General features: G+C 39.8%; 1 protein-coding gene and 1 non-coding gene across 3 annotated transcripts in view; one reads left to right on the top strand and one right to left on the bottom strand.

Moving 5' to 3' along the window:
* NDC1 (NDC1 transmembrane nucleoporin) overlaps positions 1-19891 on the bottom strand; it is a 66067-nt gene that overhangs the window by 22229 nt on the left and 23947 nt on the right. Inside the window, exons 7-15 of one of the 2 annotated variants that reach the window (XM_012442776.3) lie at positions 18303-18354; positions 15759-15783; positions 14327-14419; positions 12200-12281; positions 9276-9431; positions 6565-6810; positions 6351-6466; positions 2860-2910; positions 19-82 (exon numbers count right to left, since the gene is read on the bottom strand). In XM_012442776.3, the coding sequence (XP_012298199.2) occupies positions 19-82; positions 2860-2910; positions 6351-6466; positions 6565-6810; positions 9276-9431; positions 12200-12281; positions 14327-14419; positions 15759-15783; positions 18303-18354 (885 nt within the window). Of the gene's footprint in view, positions 1-18; positions 83-2859; positions 2911-6350; positions 6467-6564; positions 6811-9275; positions 9432-12199; positions 12282-14326; positions 14420-15647; positions 15784-18302; positions 18355-19891 lie in introns of both variants that reach the window. The other variant, XM_012442775.3, reaches the window with a different exon arrangement.
* Positions 18881-18983, top strand: LOC135273475 (U6 spliceosomal RNA). The gene has a single exon (XR_010341272.1). It is a non-coding gene; the product is annotated as a U6 spliceosomal RNA (small nuclear RNA).

Here is a 19891-nt window from a genome sequence, read left to right on the forward strand (position 1 = left end):
TTCACAGTCATTGCTTACCTTCTAATGCCCAAATGTGCATTTGAGCATCTGAAAAAACAGCCTGAATGGAGGCCTCTGGGTGCTACAAATAAAACAAAAACATTTAAGTAAGTTCCCCTGAGCAAAAATCCATTATTTCCTTTAATTAAATATGTAGACTATAACAAAAAATTCACAGCTGCCTCTCAAGAATTAAAATCTAAAATTTTTATATTTAACTTGATAATTACTCATTTAACTACAATAAAGCATTCTACCATCAACTCATTGTGTGACCCTTGCCATGTCTCTAAATCTCTGTGCCTCAGTTTCTAATTTAAAGCTACATACACTCAACCCACCTCGCAGAATTAGTACAGAGATCACTTAAGAGAATGGTTACAGAAACTCTTTTTTAAAAACTTGGCTGGGTGTGGTGGCTTGTGCCTGTAATTCCAGCACTTTGGGAGGCTGAGGCAGGAGTTTGAGACCAGCCTGCTGAAACCCCATCTCTACTAAAAATACAAAAATTAGTTGGGTGTGGTGGTATGTGCCTACAGTCTCAGCTATTTAGGAGGCTGAGGCAGGAGAACTGCTTGAATCCAGGAGGTTGAGGTTGTAGCAAGCTGAGATCACACCAGTGCATTCTAGCCTGGGCTAGCTGGGCGTGGTGGCTCATGCCTGTAATCCCAGCACTTTAGGAGGTCAAGGTGGGTGGATCACCTGAGATCAGGAGTTTGAGGCCAGCCTGGCCAACATGCCTAAACCCTGTCTCTACTAAAAATATAAAAATTAGCTGGGCTCGGTGGCGCATGCCTGAAGTTCTAGCTACTTGGGAAGCTGAGACAAGAGAACTGCTTGAACCCAGGAGGCAGAGGTTGTAGTGAGCAGAGATCGCAGCATTGCACTCCAGCCTGGGCAACAAGAGCAAAACTCCATCTCAAAACAAACAAACAAACAAACAAAAATAATAAGTTAATTAAAAATAAAAATAAAAATAAAAAAACAGCCGAGCCAGCACTTTGGGAGGCCAAGGTGGGCCAATCGCTGGAGGTCAGGAGTCCGAGACCAACCTGGCCAATCTAGTGAAATCCCATCTCTACTAAAAAATACAAAAAAATTAGCCTGAGTGGTGGTGCATACCTGTAGGCCCAGCTATCTGGGAGGCTGAGGCAGGAGAATTGCTTGAACCCAGGAGGCAGAGATTGCAGTGGGCCAAGAGTGGGCCACTGCAATCCAGTCTGGGCAAAGAGCAAGACTTTGTCTCAAAAAAACAAAAACAACAAAAACTACCTACTTATTATCTCTCTTAAAAGGTCTACCTTCAACCCACTCAAAGCAAAACCACGTAACCTTCATTTTAAAAATGTTTTTATTTGTACAAATTGATGGGGTACATGTGAAATTTTGTTACATGTATATAATGCATGATGATCAAGTCATGGCATTTAGGGTATCTATCACCTGAGTGTAATACATTTTTGTTAACTGTAATCATCCTACTCTGATATCAAACATTGGATTTCTTCCTTCTATCTAAATGTTGTCTTTGGTCATGTACCCATGAAGCCTATTAAGTACCATATAACAAGCCTATTAAAGTTATATTTGTTAACATCAAATAGCAGCATCTATAATTTATCATGAAATAGATCCACTTGCAAAACTGGGATCAAAATTAGCCTTTCACTTGCGAGGAAATGGGAGATCTTGGTCACCATGTGTTCTGCCACTTACCATCTCTGTGCCCTGAGGCTAGCTACCTGACTCCTATGAGCCTCAAGTTTCCTTATCTGTAAAATGAGGATAAAAAGACAGATCTCACAGGAATGCTGTTAGTTAATGAGTGAACTGAAGTGAAAGCAGAGTATGGCACACATAAGACACTCATGGTGAGTTATCTTCCCCTCCTTTTGAAACCAAGCACTGAAGTAAAACTTCAGACAACTCCTCTTCCTTCTGGTGGAAGACAAGACACCTTCTTCTAATGGGTAGCCCAGGGTGTATTATTTTTTGGTAAAGGTAACTGCTAGTTGGGTGGATCGTCCCTTCCACCATAGTGGAAAAGCAGTTTCAAGACCCCGAAATGACTGTGTTATGTGTTATCTATATTCTATCAGATTTGCTCAGATCTCTTTTTCCACCAGAGTATGACTCTCAAATAATAAATATAACAGATGCCAATATAAACTTTCACTTGAAGGTATTAATGGAGTGAGTGTGATATTAGATAATACTGCAATATCTGCAGAAAGAGAGGCTAGATTTTAAAAGCTAAAAACAAAAATTCTTTCCCCTGCATAGGGGCAAAGGTTTTGCACATCAAAGGATTAAATAAAGACACAACAGCCATAGCCAGCAAAAACAGAATGAACCTTTAGCTTCTTAACTGAGATTTACTCTCCTGTGGCAGCTGGAACAGCTGATACACAAGGTGGAAAGTCATTTCATGTGTGGTCTGAATTATAACTTTTTATTCATCATAAATTTAACATCTGTGATATCATCATCTCTCTTTTGAACACCAAACACGAAGATGCTAGCAGGACATGAGCCAAGAAGCACCAGCCACGCAGATTTGTTCACTTTGTGAAGATCCAGGCAGCAGGACAGGGTCCATGTTGCGTATTAGCACAAATCCTGCCAGCATCCAGGAGACTCAAGAGGCAACTAGACAGTCAAGTCTCAGAAGCCACTGAGTGAGATGTAAGTCTAGGGCAGCTATTGTTAAAACAGAGGTTCAGTGAAGCACTATGCAAAGTGGTCTGGCTTGCTAGGATTAAGCTATAAAATATTTACAAGTCAGATCCTATCTGCTACTTCATTTCATATTTCATTTCCTCCCTCCCTATTCCCAATGCTATAACCACATATGCTTACCTTACTGAAAAAATACATTATCAGCACCCGTTTTGACAAGAAATTCTTAATCTGAGTTGGAAAAAAGGAAGAATTAACACATTTACCTTTTAAATTCTATTCAAATATAACACATTTTCCCAGTTCTTCCTGACACTAACTTAAATGAAAAAATAAAACACTTCACATCTTGTGGGCAAAGAACAGTAATACTTAAACAATAAACCATGTAACTAAATACCTTTGTACTATAAATTGGATAACCAAGATGGGCCAACTAACCTCAACTGTATTCCCATGTATACACGTTTAACCCCCAAATTAGAGCCCTGCCATAAAAAAATAAAAAAATAAAATTCTAAGTGGTTCTGGTGAAATTCTTTTTTTTTTTTAATTTTATTTCATAAACAGGGTCTCTCACTTTGTCACCCAGGCTGGAGTGCAGTGGTATGATCATAGTTCACTGCCACCTCAAATTCCTGGGCTCAATGGATCCTCCCACCTTAGCCTCCTTAGTAGCTGGGACTACAGACACACCACCATGCCCGGTTAATTTTTAAATTTTTTTGTACAGACGGGATCTCACCATCTTGCCCAGGCTGGTCTCGAACTCCTGGGCTCAAGCAATCCTCTCACCTCAGCCTCCCAAAGTACAAGGATTACAGACTGGAGATATTTTTTAAGACCATATTCTTTCTCAATTCTCTGTAACTGTCCTACCCTTTAGCCTCTTAATACCAAAAAAAAAAAAAAAAAAAAAAAGTATGTTTCTCTCACAGGAAAAAAAAAAAAGCTTTTTTTTTTTTTTTTAGGGTCTCACTCTATCACTGATGCTGGAGTGCAGTGGCACCATCACAGCTTACTGCAACCTCTCTGCCCTCTGGGCTCAGGTGATTCTTCTACCTCAGCCTCCAAAGTAACTAGGACTATAGGAGTGCGCCAGCACGCCCAACTAATTTTTGTATTTTCAGTAGAGATGGGGTTTTGCCATGTTGCCAATGCTGGTCTCAAATTCTCAGGCTCAAGCAATGCTCCTTCCTTGGCATCCCAAAAGTGCTGAGATTACAGGAAAAAAAATATCTTAAGACACAAAGTAGTTTTCTAGTAGTTGACATTCCCAGGGGGAAAAATATTCTTAGTATCAACTAATAGCTAACCCAACTAACTTGAAAGTGAATCCGCTCCTACCGTACTCTCACCCAAAGCTGCGTGACTAGTCACTGAGGGCTGCAGCAAGCAGCAAGTGTCTGGTTGGCCAGAAAGTTGTGCGGCACTGTATCTACTCATGGCACAGAGAGCCCTATGGGATCCTGAAGTTTATAAAATGCCTTTAACTATTCATTCCCTTTAATCAGTCATTCCATCTGCAAACATGTTACAATTTCTCCCATATTAAAAAATAACATGACCAGCGCAGTGGCTCATGCCTGTAATTCCCAACTATATATGAGGCTTAGGCAGGATGACTGCTCGAAGCCAAGAGTTTGAGATCAGCCTGGGCAACATAGCAAGACTGTGTCTCTACAAAAAATAAAAATTAAAAAAAATTAGTTAGGCATGGTGGCACGCACCTGTAGTCTCAGCTACACAGGAGGCTGAAGTGGGAGGATCACTTGATCCCAGGAGTTCAAGGCTGCAGTGTAGCCATGATCATAATACCACTGCACTCCAGGCTGAGCAACAGACAGACCAAGAACCCATCTTAAAATAAAAAAAAAAAGGTTCCACGACCCCTCAATTCCTCCCAGCTACTGCCCTATTTTTCTGTTCCACTTACAACAAACTCCTTGAAAAATGTGGCTTTTCTTGTGGTCTCCAATTTGTCTCCCAGTCTCTCCTGAACCCATGCATTCTGGCTTTTGTCTGCAACTAGTCCAGCCGACAGCTCTTGTCAAACTCAGCTGACCTCCACATTACTAACTCAACAGTTCATTCTTAGCTCCCGTCCCATGCTATCCATCCACAGCATCTGACACTCCCACCTTCTCCTTGAAACTCTTTCTTTTCTTGGTTTTCTACCCACCTCAGAGGCTGCTCCTCAGTCTCCATTGCTATTCTTCATCTCCCAGGCCTTTGGCCATTGGAGGGCCCCTTTCTTGGATCTCTTCTGTATCTATATTAGAGTTTGCATCAAGTCTCATGGCCTGGAATACTGTCTATACTCTGAAAACTTCCAGTTACATTTCTAGCCCAGAACTTTCCCCTACACTGCAGATACATGTCTACTTTCATAGTATTTTCACCTGGTTGTCTCATAGGTATCTCAAAATTTGCATGTCCATAACAAACTCCTGATTTCCCTCCCCTCACCTCTATCAAATCTCTTTCTCCAGAATCATCAGTAAATTCCAACTCAATAAATTGCAACTATATTATTCCAGATCTTCAGGCAAAAAACCTTATCAGTCAACACTGGCTCTCTCTAGTATATACTACAACCAAACCATAAGCTGATCCTGTTCCATCTACCTTAAAATACATACCTAGACCTTGATCACATCTTACAGCCCCCACCACAACCACTCTGGTCACAGATACTCTGGGCTTCCACACCTACTTTGCAAGAGTTTAGTCCCAACACAGCCCCTAGAGCAGCACTTTCGAAATGTAAGTTACATCATATCATTCATTCTTGCAGGCAAGACCATACAGCGGCTTTCCATCCAACTCAGAGGCGAAGCCAGTCTTTACTACAGCCAATGGACCCAGTGAGCCCTGGGTGCCTGCTACTTCTCTGGTCTTATCACTCACTTACCACTCTCCCCTCACTCACTCTGCTCCAGCCACACTGGTATCCACACTGTTCTTCACACAAGCAAAGTCCATTCCCATCTCAGGTGCATTGGGCTGCTCTCTGCCCTCCCTTCAGGTCTGTGATCAGTCATTGCCTTATCAATGAGACTTCCCCTTATCACTCCACAAAAAATGATACTCTCTCCCCTAGGAACTCTCTGTCTTCCTTGCTCTATTTTTCTAGATAAGACTTAAGACATATCAAATTTCTTCCATCTTATGCATGTTTTCCATATCTTGAATATGACCTATTGATATGCATCTTACAGTCAATAGCATGTCATGGTTTAAGGCATCTTTTTTTCTCAACAGTACATAAAATAAGATTTACAATTAAGGATATTTTATATTTCAGAGAAACAGAGTATAATACATTTTCTTACTCATTGATTTCCCCTACTCAAATGTAAATATTATATGGGCAAGGACCCTGTTTTGCTTTTTTTCCCAGTGCCTAAAAGCATAACTTGCATATATACAAAGAGGTCAAATACTTCTTACATGAAAGAATTCACAGGTTATCAGGTCAATCAAGTCATATGAAATTACAATGTGTACTGCTCAAACCAGTCAAATATTGGCTGTTTCATTTGAGTCAACTTAATACATGAAGCATTTAAAAAAAAAACCCTTCTTATTCCTGATGACTTACTCATGTGAGAGCCTTAATGTTCTCAATGTTACATACAAATATAAATTCTATAACTATATCATCCTACCTGTTCACGTTTATTCTGAATCCATGAATAAATCACATTGGGTTGTCTCACTGTCTTACCCTCAGCACTAATAGAGGTAGATGGAGAAGGTTTAGAAAATTCAGTCATTTGTTGATCTATTTTTAAAAAAGAAAAGAAGGCAAGATAAGAACTTAGGCTGTCTGATCCTCTGCAACTATGACATTTAAAATCTTAGAAAATATATAGTTCTCACCAGAAGCAGATGTCCATAATCTTGGCCCTCTTCTTATTAGCTGAGGACTTTGTGGTGACCCATAGCAGGTGCTTACATCAAAAATTCCAGCCATCCGATTCATTACACTAGAGCCAAACGGGATCCCAGGGGGACTCGCAACATCAGGTGTAGATAATTTTGAAGAAAACAGTGATGTTTTAACTAATGGTGGCACTGAAGGCCGAGGCATCTGGCTAGACTTTGGTGTTTGAAAAGTAGTTTCTTCTATAAAAGAACAGATCGAGTGCTGAAGAGGCAACCTGATCCAAGCAGGCTAGCAGCAACACTCTCAGATTTTATACCTACCAAATTTTTGTTTAATGCATTTACCCAAAGCTCAGTAGATTGTTTCCATTTAGGATTACATTGTCAAGATCCAGATTTTATTACTGTAATTCAAGCTCCACTCAAAGAGCTTTATGCATCGTCTTCTGTCAGATTGATACAGTCTCTCTTGTTTTTTTCTCCCATCCATGAATATCTTCATCTTCAAGGTCAGTTTCTCTAACTCTAAGCAATTTTGAATGAACTCATCAATTCACATTTTATTTCTGAATGGCAACTTTAATTACTGCATTACAATCTATCCAGTTTTACTACGTTACTATTTTAAGTATTAGTTGGCTGAACATACCAAATCTATATTGTGAACATGTACAGGAAGAAAAATGTTAACCTTACCCCATTTTCCCCAGAGTTTTTTTCTTTGCTTTTTTTTGTTTTCTGAGGCAAGATCTTGCTAGCCCAGACTGGAGTACAGTGGCGTAATCTCGGCTCACTGCAGCCTTAAGTTCTGGGGCTCCAGCGATCCTCCTGCCTCAGCTTTCTAAGAAGCTACGAATACAGGCACAGGCTACTATGCCTGGCTAATTTTTTTTTTTGTACAGATCGTTTTGCCATGTTTCCCAGGCTGGTCTTGAACTCCTGGGCTCAAGGAATCCTCCTGCACTGGCCTCCCAAAGTGCTAGAATTAGACATGAGTCATACACCTGGCCACAAAGTTCTTTCAAGTCAACAAAAGTCATACCAACAGCTCTTTTGCCCAGAATATCTGTAAATCTGACCTGTAAATAGCTTTTTCAAAAATCATCTTATAACTCTTCAATTTAGCAATAGAGTCTATTGTGCAAAAACAAAGGAACTTTTCCTGCCACTCCATCACAAGCCACAAAAACAAACTGCATTAGGATTCCATCTTCTTAATAAAACCACCGTAAGAAATTAAACATCACAAGTACCAAATTTTTATTATATGACTTTTTTTTTTTTTTGGAAGGAATCTCACTCTGTCACCCAGGCTGGAGTGCAATGGCATGATTTCAGCTCATTGCAACCTCCATCTCCCAAGTTTAAGTGGTTTTCCTGCCTCAGCCTCCTGAGTAGCTGGGACTATAGGTGTGCAACACCAAAGCCAGTTAACCTTTGTATTTTTAGTAGAGATGGGGTTTCACCATATTGGCCAGGCTGGTCTCGAACTCCTAAACTCAAGTGATCTGCCTGCCTCGGCCTCCCAAAGTGCTGGAATTACAGGCATAAGTCACCATGCCTGGCCCATCATATCACTTTTTAAAAATCAGTGGAAATTAGAAATCTTTGAAAAATCAATTTAAAAATTAAGACTGGAGTTTTATTAAGAGTTTTACAATTATTCCTCAAAATAAGAGACATTTTTGCTTAGTGATGGTATATGACAAAAATTTATAATAATGAATGTTCCATATTTGGTCAGACTTGTGATCTACCCAATCCAGGATTACAATGATCTTTCTAACATGCTAATTTGATGGAACTAGCCTATTCAAAATTCTCCAATGGCTCCATATCACTATAGGATAAAAATCTTTTATACTATATATAAAAACTTTTTTTTGTAGCAAACAAGGCTTCCTTTCATCATCAAACATCATCTTACCCAATCAGACTCCTTTTGGACAGATTTCCTTTTGGCGATTATATTCCATCATTATTTGTGTGCCTTCCACTAAAAGGTCAGTTCCAAGAGTGTTTTTCATCTGTGATTCCCTGGCTTCTAGCACACTGCTTGGTATGCAGTAGGAATTCAATAAGTATTTGTTGAATAGAGGAATGCTGATCTGAAAGTTGATAACATCTGAGATACTCTCAAACCTTTCAAAATCTGACATCTGTGAATTTATTTAAATCATTTTTCATATGTAATCTATCTGTTTTGGGGCTATGGCTCCACCAGAGTAATGACTTTGAAACCAGATCAGTTTGCTTTGGTCCATATAGTGATTTTTAAATATCAAGATTAGTTGCCAGTGTTTAAAAACTGAAAGGTATCACCCCAAACTTTTTTTAGACTTCAGGCTTCTCTTTTTAAAAAAGACTGGAAGTTCACATACCAGATCCAAAGTCCCATATGAGAACAATGGAGCAGGGCTAACCAAGAGCTTCTCCCTTCAGATGAAGCCTGTGCTCACAGGTTTACCACCGTCCTCACCCAGCCAGTTTCAGCCATTTTCACTAATTTTTGTAGTTTTAGTAGAGACGGGGTTTCACCATGTTGTCCAGGATGGTCTCGATCTCTTGACCTCGTGATCTGCCCACCTCGGCTTCCCAAAGTGCTGGGATTACAGGCATGAGCTACAACACTCAGCCTACTATGGTCATCTTTCTTAGGAAATAAAATATAAGTGTTTTCTCCTCTTAGTAGTCCTAAGCGTTACCTGGAGAACTAAATTTCTTAGGTTCCACTGGGTAAGATGAAGACACTCTCCCATTCGTAGCAGCAGCTTCTTGATAGAGAACCAGTTTCTGAGTCATATCGTTTAAAAGATTCAAACACTCCCTTGAAATGGCTGTCCAATTGTGGGGATGTCCACCTAGGAGGTGCAAACACCAGCTTTTAAAATGTAAATAATCTTATATTCTCCCCACAAAGTGAGGGAAAAAGTAAGAAATTCCACATTGTGTTTTGCATCATAACCCAATTTCCTTAGTTAAGCTACTATTTATACTCATGACATCTAATACACAGCAGGAGTTCAATAAATACTTGGATGAATTAAGTTTCCCAAAAGTCTACAAGCAAAAACTTGCTATTTTGCCACTGAAAAACAAAACAAAAACTCTCAAATTGGTCACTAAAATAAAGCCAAACACTAGATCATAGCTTGAGTGAGAAAGACCAGGGTTACTTCACCAGCAGTAATAAACAGACTGCTATGACTGTGAACAATGAACTAGGACAATGAACACTAGGATGTCCAATGAGATGCACCTCCATGGTCCCCAGTAACCTCTAAACTGTTGTGTCTGACCCCCTGGGATTCCTTATATTTTCATGTATATAACAGCCCCTATTTGCTGTTATACCTGTGGGAATGGCTCATTAATAATGATCACACTTTACACTCAGAGAGCTTACAGATCTACTATCTTATTATTTAACTTAAACTACTGTGTCCCCATTCTTTTTAAAATTCCCTTATTTCTCATTATCATTTGATAAGACCTTTGTCTCCTAGAGTTACTATATAAAAATCAAGTATGCTTCATTATGCATTAATAGCAGAGAAGTCTACTGAAAACTGGTTTTTGTATCCCGTGTGCCAAATGATCATTCCCTCTTCACTTAGATCTCTCCTTAAACACTCCCCACATTGTACAACTAACTCAGAAGGAATACCACTTAACCTACAAACACACACACACAATACTCCATCTGTAGGCCTCAGGATATTTTGTTCCACTGTGATTCAGGTACACTAGAAACTGCATAACCAATTAATTTTTTGTTTTTGTGATGGAGTCTTACTCTGTCACCCAGGGTGGAGTGCAGTGGTGGGATCTCAGGTCACTGCAACCTCTGCCTCCAGGGTTCAAGCAATTCTCCACCTCAGCCTCCTGAGTAGCTGGGATTATAGGCGTGTGCCACCACGCCCAGCTAATTTTTGAATTTTTGGTAGAGACGGAGTTTCATCATGTTGAAACTCTTGACCTCAGATGATCCTCCTGCCTCAGTCTCCCAAAGTGCTGGTATTACAGGCGTAAGCTGCACCCAGCCAGTTAAATTTTAACATGTACTAGAATGCACACTCTCTGGCAGAGCAAATGCCACCCCTTTACAGTTTACTTGAATCTCTGGTTAAAAAAAAACATTTAGTGTATAGAATTTCTATGTTAACTCAAACCTGATAGAAAAGCATTGTTATAGTTAATTTTCCACAGTATCAGCTCTGAGCTTCCCATGCTACTAAAAGGAGAGTGGTTCTAGTCAATTATATTTTTATATAACTGGGTTGTATTTCCATATAATATTTAACTATAGAAGGTTTATTATCTGGCATTTTATCTGGTAATTGGAAAGTTTGGCAAAATAATGAAGAGATTATTAAAAAGAAGATGAAAAGCTGATTGGGTGTACTGACTCACACCTGTAATCCTAACACTTTGGGAGGCCAAGGCAGGAGAACTACCTGACTCTAGGAGTTCAAGACCAGCCTGGGAAATACAGCAAGACCCCATTTCAACAAAAATTTTAAAAATTAGCCAAGTGTGGTGGCGCACACCGGGTGTGCACCTATAATACCAGCTATTCAAAAGGCTGGGGCAGGAGGATCCTATGTGTCCAGGAGTTTGAAGTTACAGTGAGCTGTGATAATGACACTGTACTCCAGCCTGGTGACAAAGTGAGACTCTGTCTCTTTAAAAAAACAAACAAACAAACAAACAAAACCAGAAGAAAAGCTACCCAGGTTCTCTGTTTCCCACTGATGCCTGGGACTGGACTGTTTTCCTTCTAGAAACAAGCAGAGAACTGGCAAAGTCGCAGCCTTGAACAACATGGCAAGAACAGTGGGTAAGTTTCCGAGCTGCCGAGAACATCCTTGGGTCACCATCAAATCTAGTTTCTTCCTAATTTTTTTTAAAGGGAGGCAGAGTAGCATAGCAAAAGGAGGAGTCCTGTACATGGAGCCAACTGACAGGACTCTTATTCTAATTCTGACATTAACTTTATTTAAGCCAATCTCTGAGACTTAGATCTCCCATCTAGAAATTAGACCACCTCATTTTTAAGATGCTTTGTAGCATTAAAACTTTTAGAATTCTTTTTCTGGGTGGGGAGGGGGACAAGATCTCACTTTGTCACCCAGGCTGGAGTGCAAGGGTACAATCTTGGTTCACTGCAGCCTCAACCTCCGGGGCTCAAGCAATCCTCCCACCTCAGCTCACCAAGTAGCTGGGACTACAGGCACATCCCACCATGCTGGGGTAATTTTTTATAGAGAAAGGGTCTCACCATGTTGCCCAGGCTGGTCTCGAACTCCTAAGCTCGAGTGATCCACCCACCTTGGCCTCCCAAAGTGCTGTAATTACAGGGATGAGCCACTATGCCCTGCCAAACTTTTAGAATTCTTAAGCTGTATTTTTTTGCCCTAAAATTGTCAATGTACTGCATAATTTCTTCAGGTAAAGGAAATGAAGGAGCTGAAGGAAATAAATGCTTAAGTTGTATAAGATTTAATACTTCATTTAATGGACTCATTGACGTATATTTTATTAAATATACCTTTCTCACCAAAAACTTTAAGTGAATCACTTTCTACACACACACATGCCTAATCAGGTCTACTACTTTTAGCAATACCTGGTTGGCTAAGGCTAAAAACTTCTTGTCTTCGTGAAGGCGAATATTGAGAAAGCAACATCAGGTCCTGCAAGGCTAAATACTAAAAGGGGGAAAAAACACGTATTAATTTTTTTAACCTCTACATAAAATCTCACTAATTGGGTTCATCATTATATATCCAAGAGGAAATTAATTAAACTTTTTCACACACACACACACACAAAAATCTCAGAACCATAAACTTCCTTTCTAGATTTCCAGAACTTTCCTACCTCTACGCTCCCTATCTACTACAGGTTCTAGCTACAAGGAACTACAGAACTTTCAATGCTCTTTCCCAGCTCTGAGATAGGAAATTGAAATATCACTTCCTCCTGGAACTTTCCCTGGCTTCCCTCACACAAACATACACTCACATAGCTCTCAACCATGGCACTAACATCATGTATTATAACTGAATGTTTACTTGTCTCATCTGATTCTACCCATTAAACTATAAGGCCCACAAGAAAACAATGTCTTACTTGCTACCATATCCAAAAGCAGTGCCTAGCACATGATACCTATTAATTTTTTCTATTTTTCTTTGAGACAAAGTCTCTGTTGCCCAGGGTGGAGTGCAGTGGCTCCATCTCGGCTCATTGCAACCTCCGCCTCCTGGGTTCAAGCAATTCTCCTGCCTCAGCCTCCCAAGTAGCTGGGACAACAGGTGCACACCACCACATCTAGCTGATTTTTGTATTTTTAGTAGAGATGGGGTTGGTCAGGCTGGTCTCGAACTCCTGACCTCAAATGATCCGCCCGCCTCAGCCTCCCAAAATGCTGGGATTACAGGCATGAGCCACCACACCTGGCCACCCTATTATTTTTCACTTTACTGAAAATCTTCATCTTTTCCCAGGCAAATCTCTTTACTCATCCTTCAAGATACCATCCCTCTCTGAAGTCTTGTATTGGTCCCAAGCAGAATAAGAGGTCCCAATGTATTTGCCACAATACATTTTAATTAGTTTGGGTGTCTGTATTCATGTATTCATGACCCACTAGGCTGTGCTGTCTTATTCATCATTCTACCAGAAACGACTAGCAGAGACTGACGTGCCAGTAAAGATCTGATGAGTAACCAAATGAGTAACTAATATTTTTATCTAACAAATTAGTTATAATTAAAATTAAAAGTAATTCATTTTCTTATTTTGTTTATAAATTCTTTAGACTGTACTTTCTTTTAACATTTTTGTTTGTTTGTTTAGAGATGGGGTCTCACTCTGTCACCCAGGCTGGAATGCAGTGGCAGGATCACAGCTCACTGCAGCCTCCAACTCTTGGGCTCAAGCACCTGCCTCTGCCTCTCAAGTGGCTGAGACCACAGGCTTGTGCCACCATGCCACTCAACTAATTTTTAATTTTTGTTGAGATAAGGTCTCCCTATGTTTCCCAAGTTGGTGATGAACTCCTAGGCTCAAGTGATCCTTTCATCTCAGCCTCCCAAAGTGCTGGAACACCACACTTAGCCTCTTTTAATCCTTTCTAAAGGACCTTTTAACAGGATCACACGTATTGTAGATCTAGTTTAAACTTTCAAACTGCGATCTGAACTTAAACAATTTGTGCTTACTTAGCTTGATTTGTAAAATCATTGCAACACCTTTAAACTCTTTGATTGTTTAGTTTTATGATTATTACCAGTAATTCATATTTAAGGAGAGTTTGCTAAATGTCTATGCATTACTAAGCACTGTCTTTGATCACAAAAGCCAACCAATACTACAAGAGTAAAAATGTTTTGAGCCAGTGAATAAAAAATCAATAATACTTTGTTTTGCTATCACGAATAGTTTGTGAGAGGTTAATGTATATGATTGCATATTATTATATTTCATGCTTGGAAATATGCTTGTATGTTTCTGAATACAGAGTTAACTAGCTTATACACATACACTGTATTGTACACTTACATTTTAGTCACTTTGAATGAAAATTGAAAAAAAAAAAACAGCATTAGCAAGTAAGTGATTATTATCATCCCAGTAAGAGAATATTATAGGCCCTCAAAAAATACATCTACTTATGTATGCTAAATATGAAGTTTATCGAATAAAGTTAAAGATAACTGTTAGAAGACACGAAATACAGTTTTGGTACCTTTATGATGGGTGGAGGATTGCTGTTTAACACTTTCGGAAGGCACTCATCTGACCCTTCTGCAAATGGTGGTTGAACAGGAAACACATGAGCCTATCAAATATAATAAAAATAAAAACCAAAAATGATTATTTTCATGATCATCTTACACTCAATAAGCATACACAAATTAAAACTCATTATAAAAAGAGACAGTAAAACCAAATTGACATCTTTAATGCTCCTTGCAAAGACAGGTTAAAGTTACATAAACCCAAACGCACCATTTTTTTTAATGTTACCTTCCCAACTTTAATAGCCTCTGGCTCTAAAGAATAAAAATCAATTTCACAAACAAGGATTCCCTGAAGCCACTGAAGAATACAAACCTACAGAGATGGTAAAATAAAACAAAATCACTAATTTTCTAAGACAAGCACTAGGATAATAAAAACAATGTAATTCTCAATCACTTAAAAAGATTTCTGTGGGAATTATCCAGAAGCTCACCTCAATTTCCAAAATAATTTCTTTAATTTTAAAACTTTCCTAATTCAAGGAGACGTGAAGAAAAAAAAAAACAAAGTTAGATGTCTGTGCATCTCTAAGAATGTTATGGAAAATTAAAAAAAAAAAAACTTTCCTTCACAAAACAAATATATTGACCGGGTGCGGTGGCTCATGACTATAATCCCAGTACATTGAGAGACTGAGGGCAGATCACTTTGAGGTCAGGAGTTCAAGACCAGCCTGGCCAACATGGTGAAACCCAGTCTCTACTAAAGATACAAAAAAAGTTAGCCGGGCATGGTGGCAAACACCTGTAGTCTCAGCTACTCAGGAATCTGAGGTGAGAGGATCACTTGAACCTGGGAGGCGGAGGTTGCAGTGAGCCAAGATCAGGCTACTGCACTCCAGCCTGGGTGACAGAACAAGACCCTATCTCAAAAAAAAAAATCTTATTGCCACATATTTAAATATTGTAATAGTAGCTATGCCAATGGCATGGAAAATTAATTTAAAATACAAGTCCATTTAGTATGTACTCAGCAGAGAAATGGAAAGCCCCAGAAGACAACTAGCCTGTCAATAAAGCATAGTGGCAGTCCATTCAGTTTAATTTCTAAAAATTAAGTGAATATCCACGGTGTTCCTCTGAAAAAAAAAACAAAAATACCACATAAATGGTGGTTACAAATGATATGACTCCAATAGTCTCAGAAGAGAGACCAAAAACTAACTTATGGAAATGGTTTTGGATGTGCTGATCGGTGTGCTCTGCTAAAAATCAACCGTGCACTCCAAAACACGAAAGTATTAACAAGCATTTCAAAAAACATACCTCCGTGGCATAGATTTTGAAGAGTATCCATGAGATATACCAAGTCGTCAGGAGAAAGACACCACACAGCCAGACATGGTAGAGTAATGAGAGGTTTAAGAGGCCACTCACCGTGTCAAGTGGCCTATGAACCTGCCTGTGAATGCAGAAGTAACTATTAATCCTCTAGGAAAAATGCAATCTAAACATTAACACACTTAAGTCTCCACACTGAGAAACAAATACTATTTCTAAGTAACAATGTTGACAGCCTCCTCTCCTTTGGTACCCTTATAGAGTTCTTTCCCTAATACTTTCTTATGAGGTGCATGAGGGAGCTTTAAGGGAAGCAAAGACCTAAATCAGGACTAGTTTCTTGTGTTCCAAATCTTCACTGACATTTACTACAAAGGAAGAATGAGCTAAGCCTATAAGCCTCACTACAAGCAGCTGGATGAAAGTTTATTATTGTTGCTTTGTAGTCTAATACCTCAAAACCATTATACATGAGTACTACCTCTTCTGGACCAGATTTCAGCCTTATCCTTATGCCTTATAAACCACAGATTCATAGTCATTAAAAGCACATGCAACTAAATAATGTTAAAGCAATTTAAGACACTCTGTTAAAATGCTACGTAAAGCTAATGCTGCCATCTTTCCAAAATCTTGAATAGATCAATTAGCAAAGGTATTATAATCCTACAAGCAGCAATTGTGAAGACCAGGATTCAAACCTGACTGCCATTTCTAAGTGTTGTGATTAGGTAAATCACTCAATCTATCCCACCCTCAGTTTCCTCATCCATATAACAGTGGCATACTCTCTTCATTCTTCCGCTTAGGGCTATTACAATATTTAAAACAGCTTACATTAGGAGTGCCCAGCACAGTGCTTGACATTCACTGGGGGAGTCAACCAATAATGAAGTTATTTTTAACTTCTAAGTTAACATTTACTGAGGCCCTGACATAAAGGACAGAATATCAGGCACTCAGCCATACACACAAAACATTTTTTGAGTGCAAGGAAGAATAAAGCATTGCTAAATTTCTATCAAATACTATTATTATTTTTCTCTTTCCATGTCACCTAGTTTCAAATCTAGGCTAACATAACATAGACCCATGTGTTTGGTTTCATACCTAGCAATTAAGCAGAAGACAAAACTAAATTTTGCCTAGAAACTTTGAAAAGTGAGAAACCATAGTATCTCTTAAATGCCAAATAGGTCAATATTCCCACTCCCTAAAACTGATGTTAGTGAATTCCATATATGATACAAAAACCCTCATAGGGGAATACACAATAAGAACAAACACTGAGAGAAACTGACTTTTATTCTGCAAATACAGATTAAACCTTTATGTGCAAAGTGCATAGAGGATAACGAGAACAATATGTGCCAGTGCTGTCACTCGACTGCCACTTGTGACCTTCAACTGATCACCTGACCTTGCTCAATTTTGGTTTCCTCATAGGCTAAATTAGAATAATGCCACAGCATTGGTATGTATCATGAGATAGCAGAGAACGAATGATTATTGGGGAGAAAAACCAAACAGAGGCCTGGTCCATGCAACTCGAGAAATCTACTTTTATATAGTATAAAAGCTGCATCTAGCAACAACAATTATCACTACCTACTTCTGGGGAGAACTGGGTGAACAGAGACAGAGGAGAAGGAGACTTTTTCATTTTATAACCAATTACTATTATTTTTCTTTTTGTTTTTGAGATGGAGTTTCACTCTTGTTGCCCAGGCTAGAGTGCCATGACGTGATCTCAGCTCACCACAACCTCCGCTTCAAGCGATTTTCCTGCCTCAGCCTCCCAAGTAGCTGGTATTACAGGCATGCGCCACCATGCTCGGCTAATTTTTTGTATTTTTAGTAGAGACAGTTTCTCCATGTTGGTCAGACTGGTCTTGAACTCCCGACCTCAGGTGATCCTCCCCCCTTGGCCTCCCAAAGTGCTGGGATTACAGGTGTGAGCCACCACACCTGGCCACTATTATTATTTTTCTTTGCAACAGAGTCTTGCTCTACTGCCCAGGCTGGAGTGCAGTGGCACAGTTATAGCTCACTGCATCCTTGAACTCCTGGGCTCATGCGATCCTCCTGCCTCAACCACCGAAGTAGCTGGGACTATAGGCATGTACCACCATGTCCTGGTAATTATACTCTTTTATAAGCCTTTGGAATCTTTATTTTTTTTTTTTGAGAGGAAGTTTTGCTCTTGTTGCCCAGGCTCAAGTTCAAGTGCCATCAAGTTCAATGGCACGATCTTGGCTCACTGCAACTTCCGCCTCCCAGGTTCAAGTGATTCTCCTGCCTCAGCCTCCCAAGTAGCTGGGATTACAGGAGCGTACCACCATGCCTGGCTAATTTTGTATTTTTAGTAGAGATGGGGTTTCTCCATGTTGGTCAGGCTGGTCTCAAACTCCTGACCTCAGGTAACTCGCCCACCTCAGCATCCCAAATTACTGGGATTACAGGTGAGCCACCACACCTGGTCATCTTTGGAATTTTAAACCATATAAACTGTATGTATTCAAAAATGAATATAATTTTTTTTAATGTTAAAGGCAAAATCTAAACACAATATCTAGAAAATAGCAAACATCTAAAAGGATGGAAAGAGAGTTAAAATTAGACATTTTATATATCACTTACTCATCTATGTGAAGGTTCATAGCAGTGCTAATCCAACCTTTGGGAACATGGCCTGAGGGGAAAAAATATCAAGCTATGAACATAAAAAGTTATAAAACAAGTTTTAGTCAAGCTTTAGAATATAAGGTCAATGACATGGCCACATAGACCCCAAGACCTCAGTCAAAATGTTAGACTGATAAGGAATGAGTAGGAAAAGAGAGTAACTTATAAATACAGGCAATCTTTGCTTTGCACAGTTCTCATATATATACATTTCAGTTGCCATGGTTTAGTTAAAAAACACCAGTTCCCCAACAATGCAGTTCAAACTCTAGTTATTGTGGTATATTAACTATAAGCAACTGCATATAGCACTTCTAACTTTTCAGTACACAAATCAATATGTAGATAACAGAGGCGCACTATAATCTGTGACCAATCCCATCAATTCTCTCAAAGTTTGTTGCTGATTGGTCACTTGAATCTGTTACTCAGTTCAGACACAGACAGCTAGGCATGTGTTGTGCTGCCTCCTTATCTCTCATAATAAATCCAAATGATACTTTTAAAAAATGAATAGCTAAAACAGGTAACTAGTACTTGCTTCGGCAGCACATATACTAAAACTGGAATGATACAGAGAAGATTAGCATCCTGAGTAAGGATGACATGTAAATTCATGAAGCATTCCATTAAAAAAAAAATGGTTTTAATTTAAAAAATAAAAGAGGAAACTGGCAAAAAAAAAAAAAAAAAAAAAAAGAAAAATCAAAGTGGAACAAAGAGGCTACCAATCATCATGGCAGATGAGAGGCAGGACTAGACTGCAGCTCCGGAAAGAGCAGCTTGCGGAAGCTCATGTTGTGATTTTTTAGCTCCAGATCAACTGCAAGAGCAAACCAGCAATCTTGAGAGGACCCACAGACCCTCTGAAGGAAGCAGACTACTCCTGGGGACCCAGGAGACACCCCAAATACTGAGTGCCCCAACTGCAGAAGTGGGAAAGGGAGACCCTCCTCTCCAGAGCCCACACCCCCACTGGAGAAGCTGAAGGTCTGTTTGCAGGAAAAGTTTCTGATCTTATCTGGAGCTGAACCAACCAATATAGAGAATCAAGCAAGACAGAGGGGTAGAGGAAGCAGCAGAAAGATACTGAGAGCTTGCTGAGTTCCCTAGCAGGCCATTCCTGTCTGGCACCACAGGGATCCATCAGGAGGGTGACCAGAGGAGCAGGGGGTAGAACTCTACAGGGAGAAGGAAATCTCTAGCTGAACTTTGTAACAATTTGAACCAAGTAAGAAGCCTCCCAGCCAGAACTCAGGGGAGGGCGCAAATCTAATGTGCAGACTCCACAGGCAGGGGAAGAACCAAACCCTTTTCTTTCCCAGCAGGGAGGCAGGTAGACCAGGGTAAGTTTTCAAGCCCGTCTTGCCCTCCACCTGGAAACAGACTCAGGGCTGTTGCAGGGCACACAGTGGAAGTGAGACTGGCCCTTTGGTTTGTATGAGAGCTGAGTGAGGCCTGTGACTGCTGGCTTTCCCCCACTTCCCTGACAACCTGCATGACTCAGCAGAGGCCGCCATAATCCTCCTAGGTACACAACTCCA

This window comes from Aotus nancymaae, unplaced genomic scaffold, assembly GCF_030222135.1.
Source record: "Aotus nancymaae isolate 86718 unplaced genomic scaffold, 86718_ANA_hifiasm-v0.15.2.pri h1tg000007l, whole genome shotgun sequence".
Lineage (NCBI taxonomy): Eukaryota > Metazoa > Chordata > Mammalia > Primates > Aotidae > Aotus > Aotus nancymaae.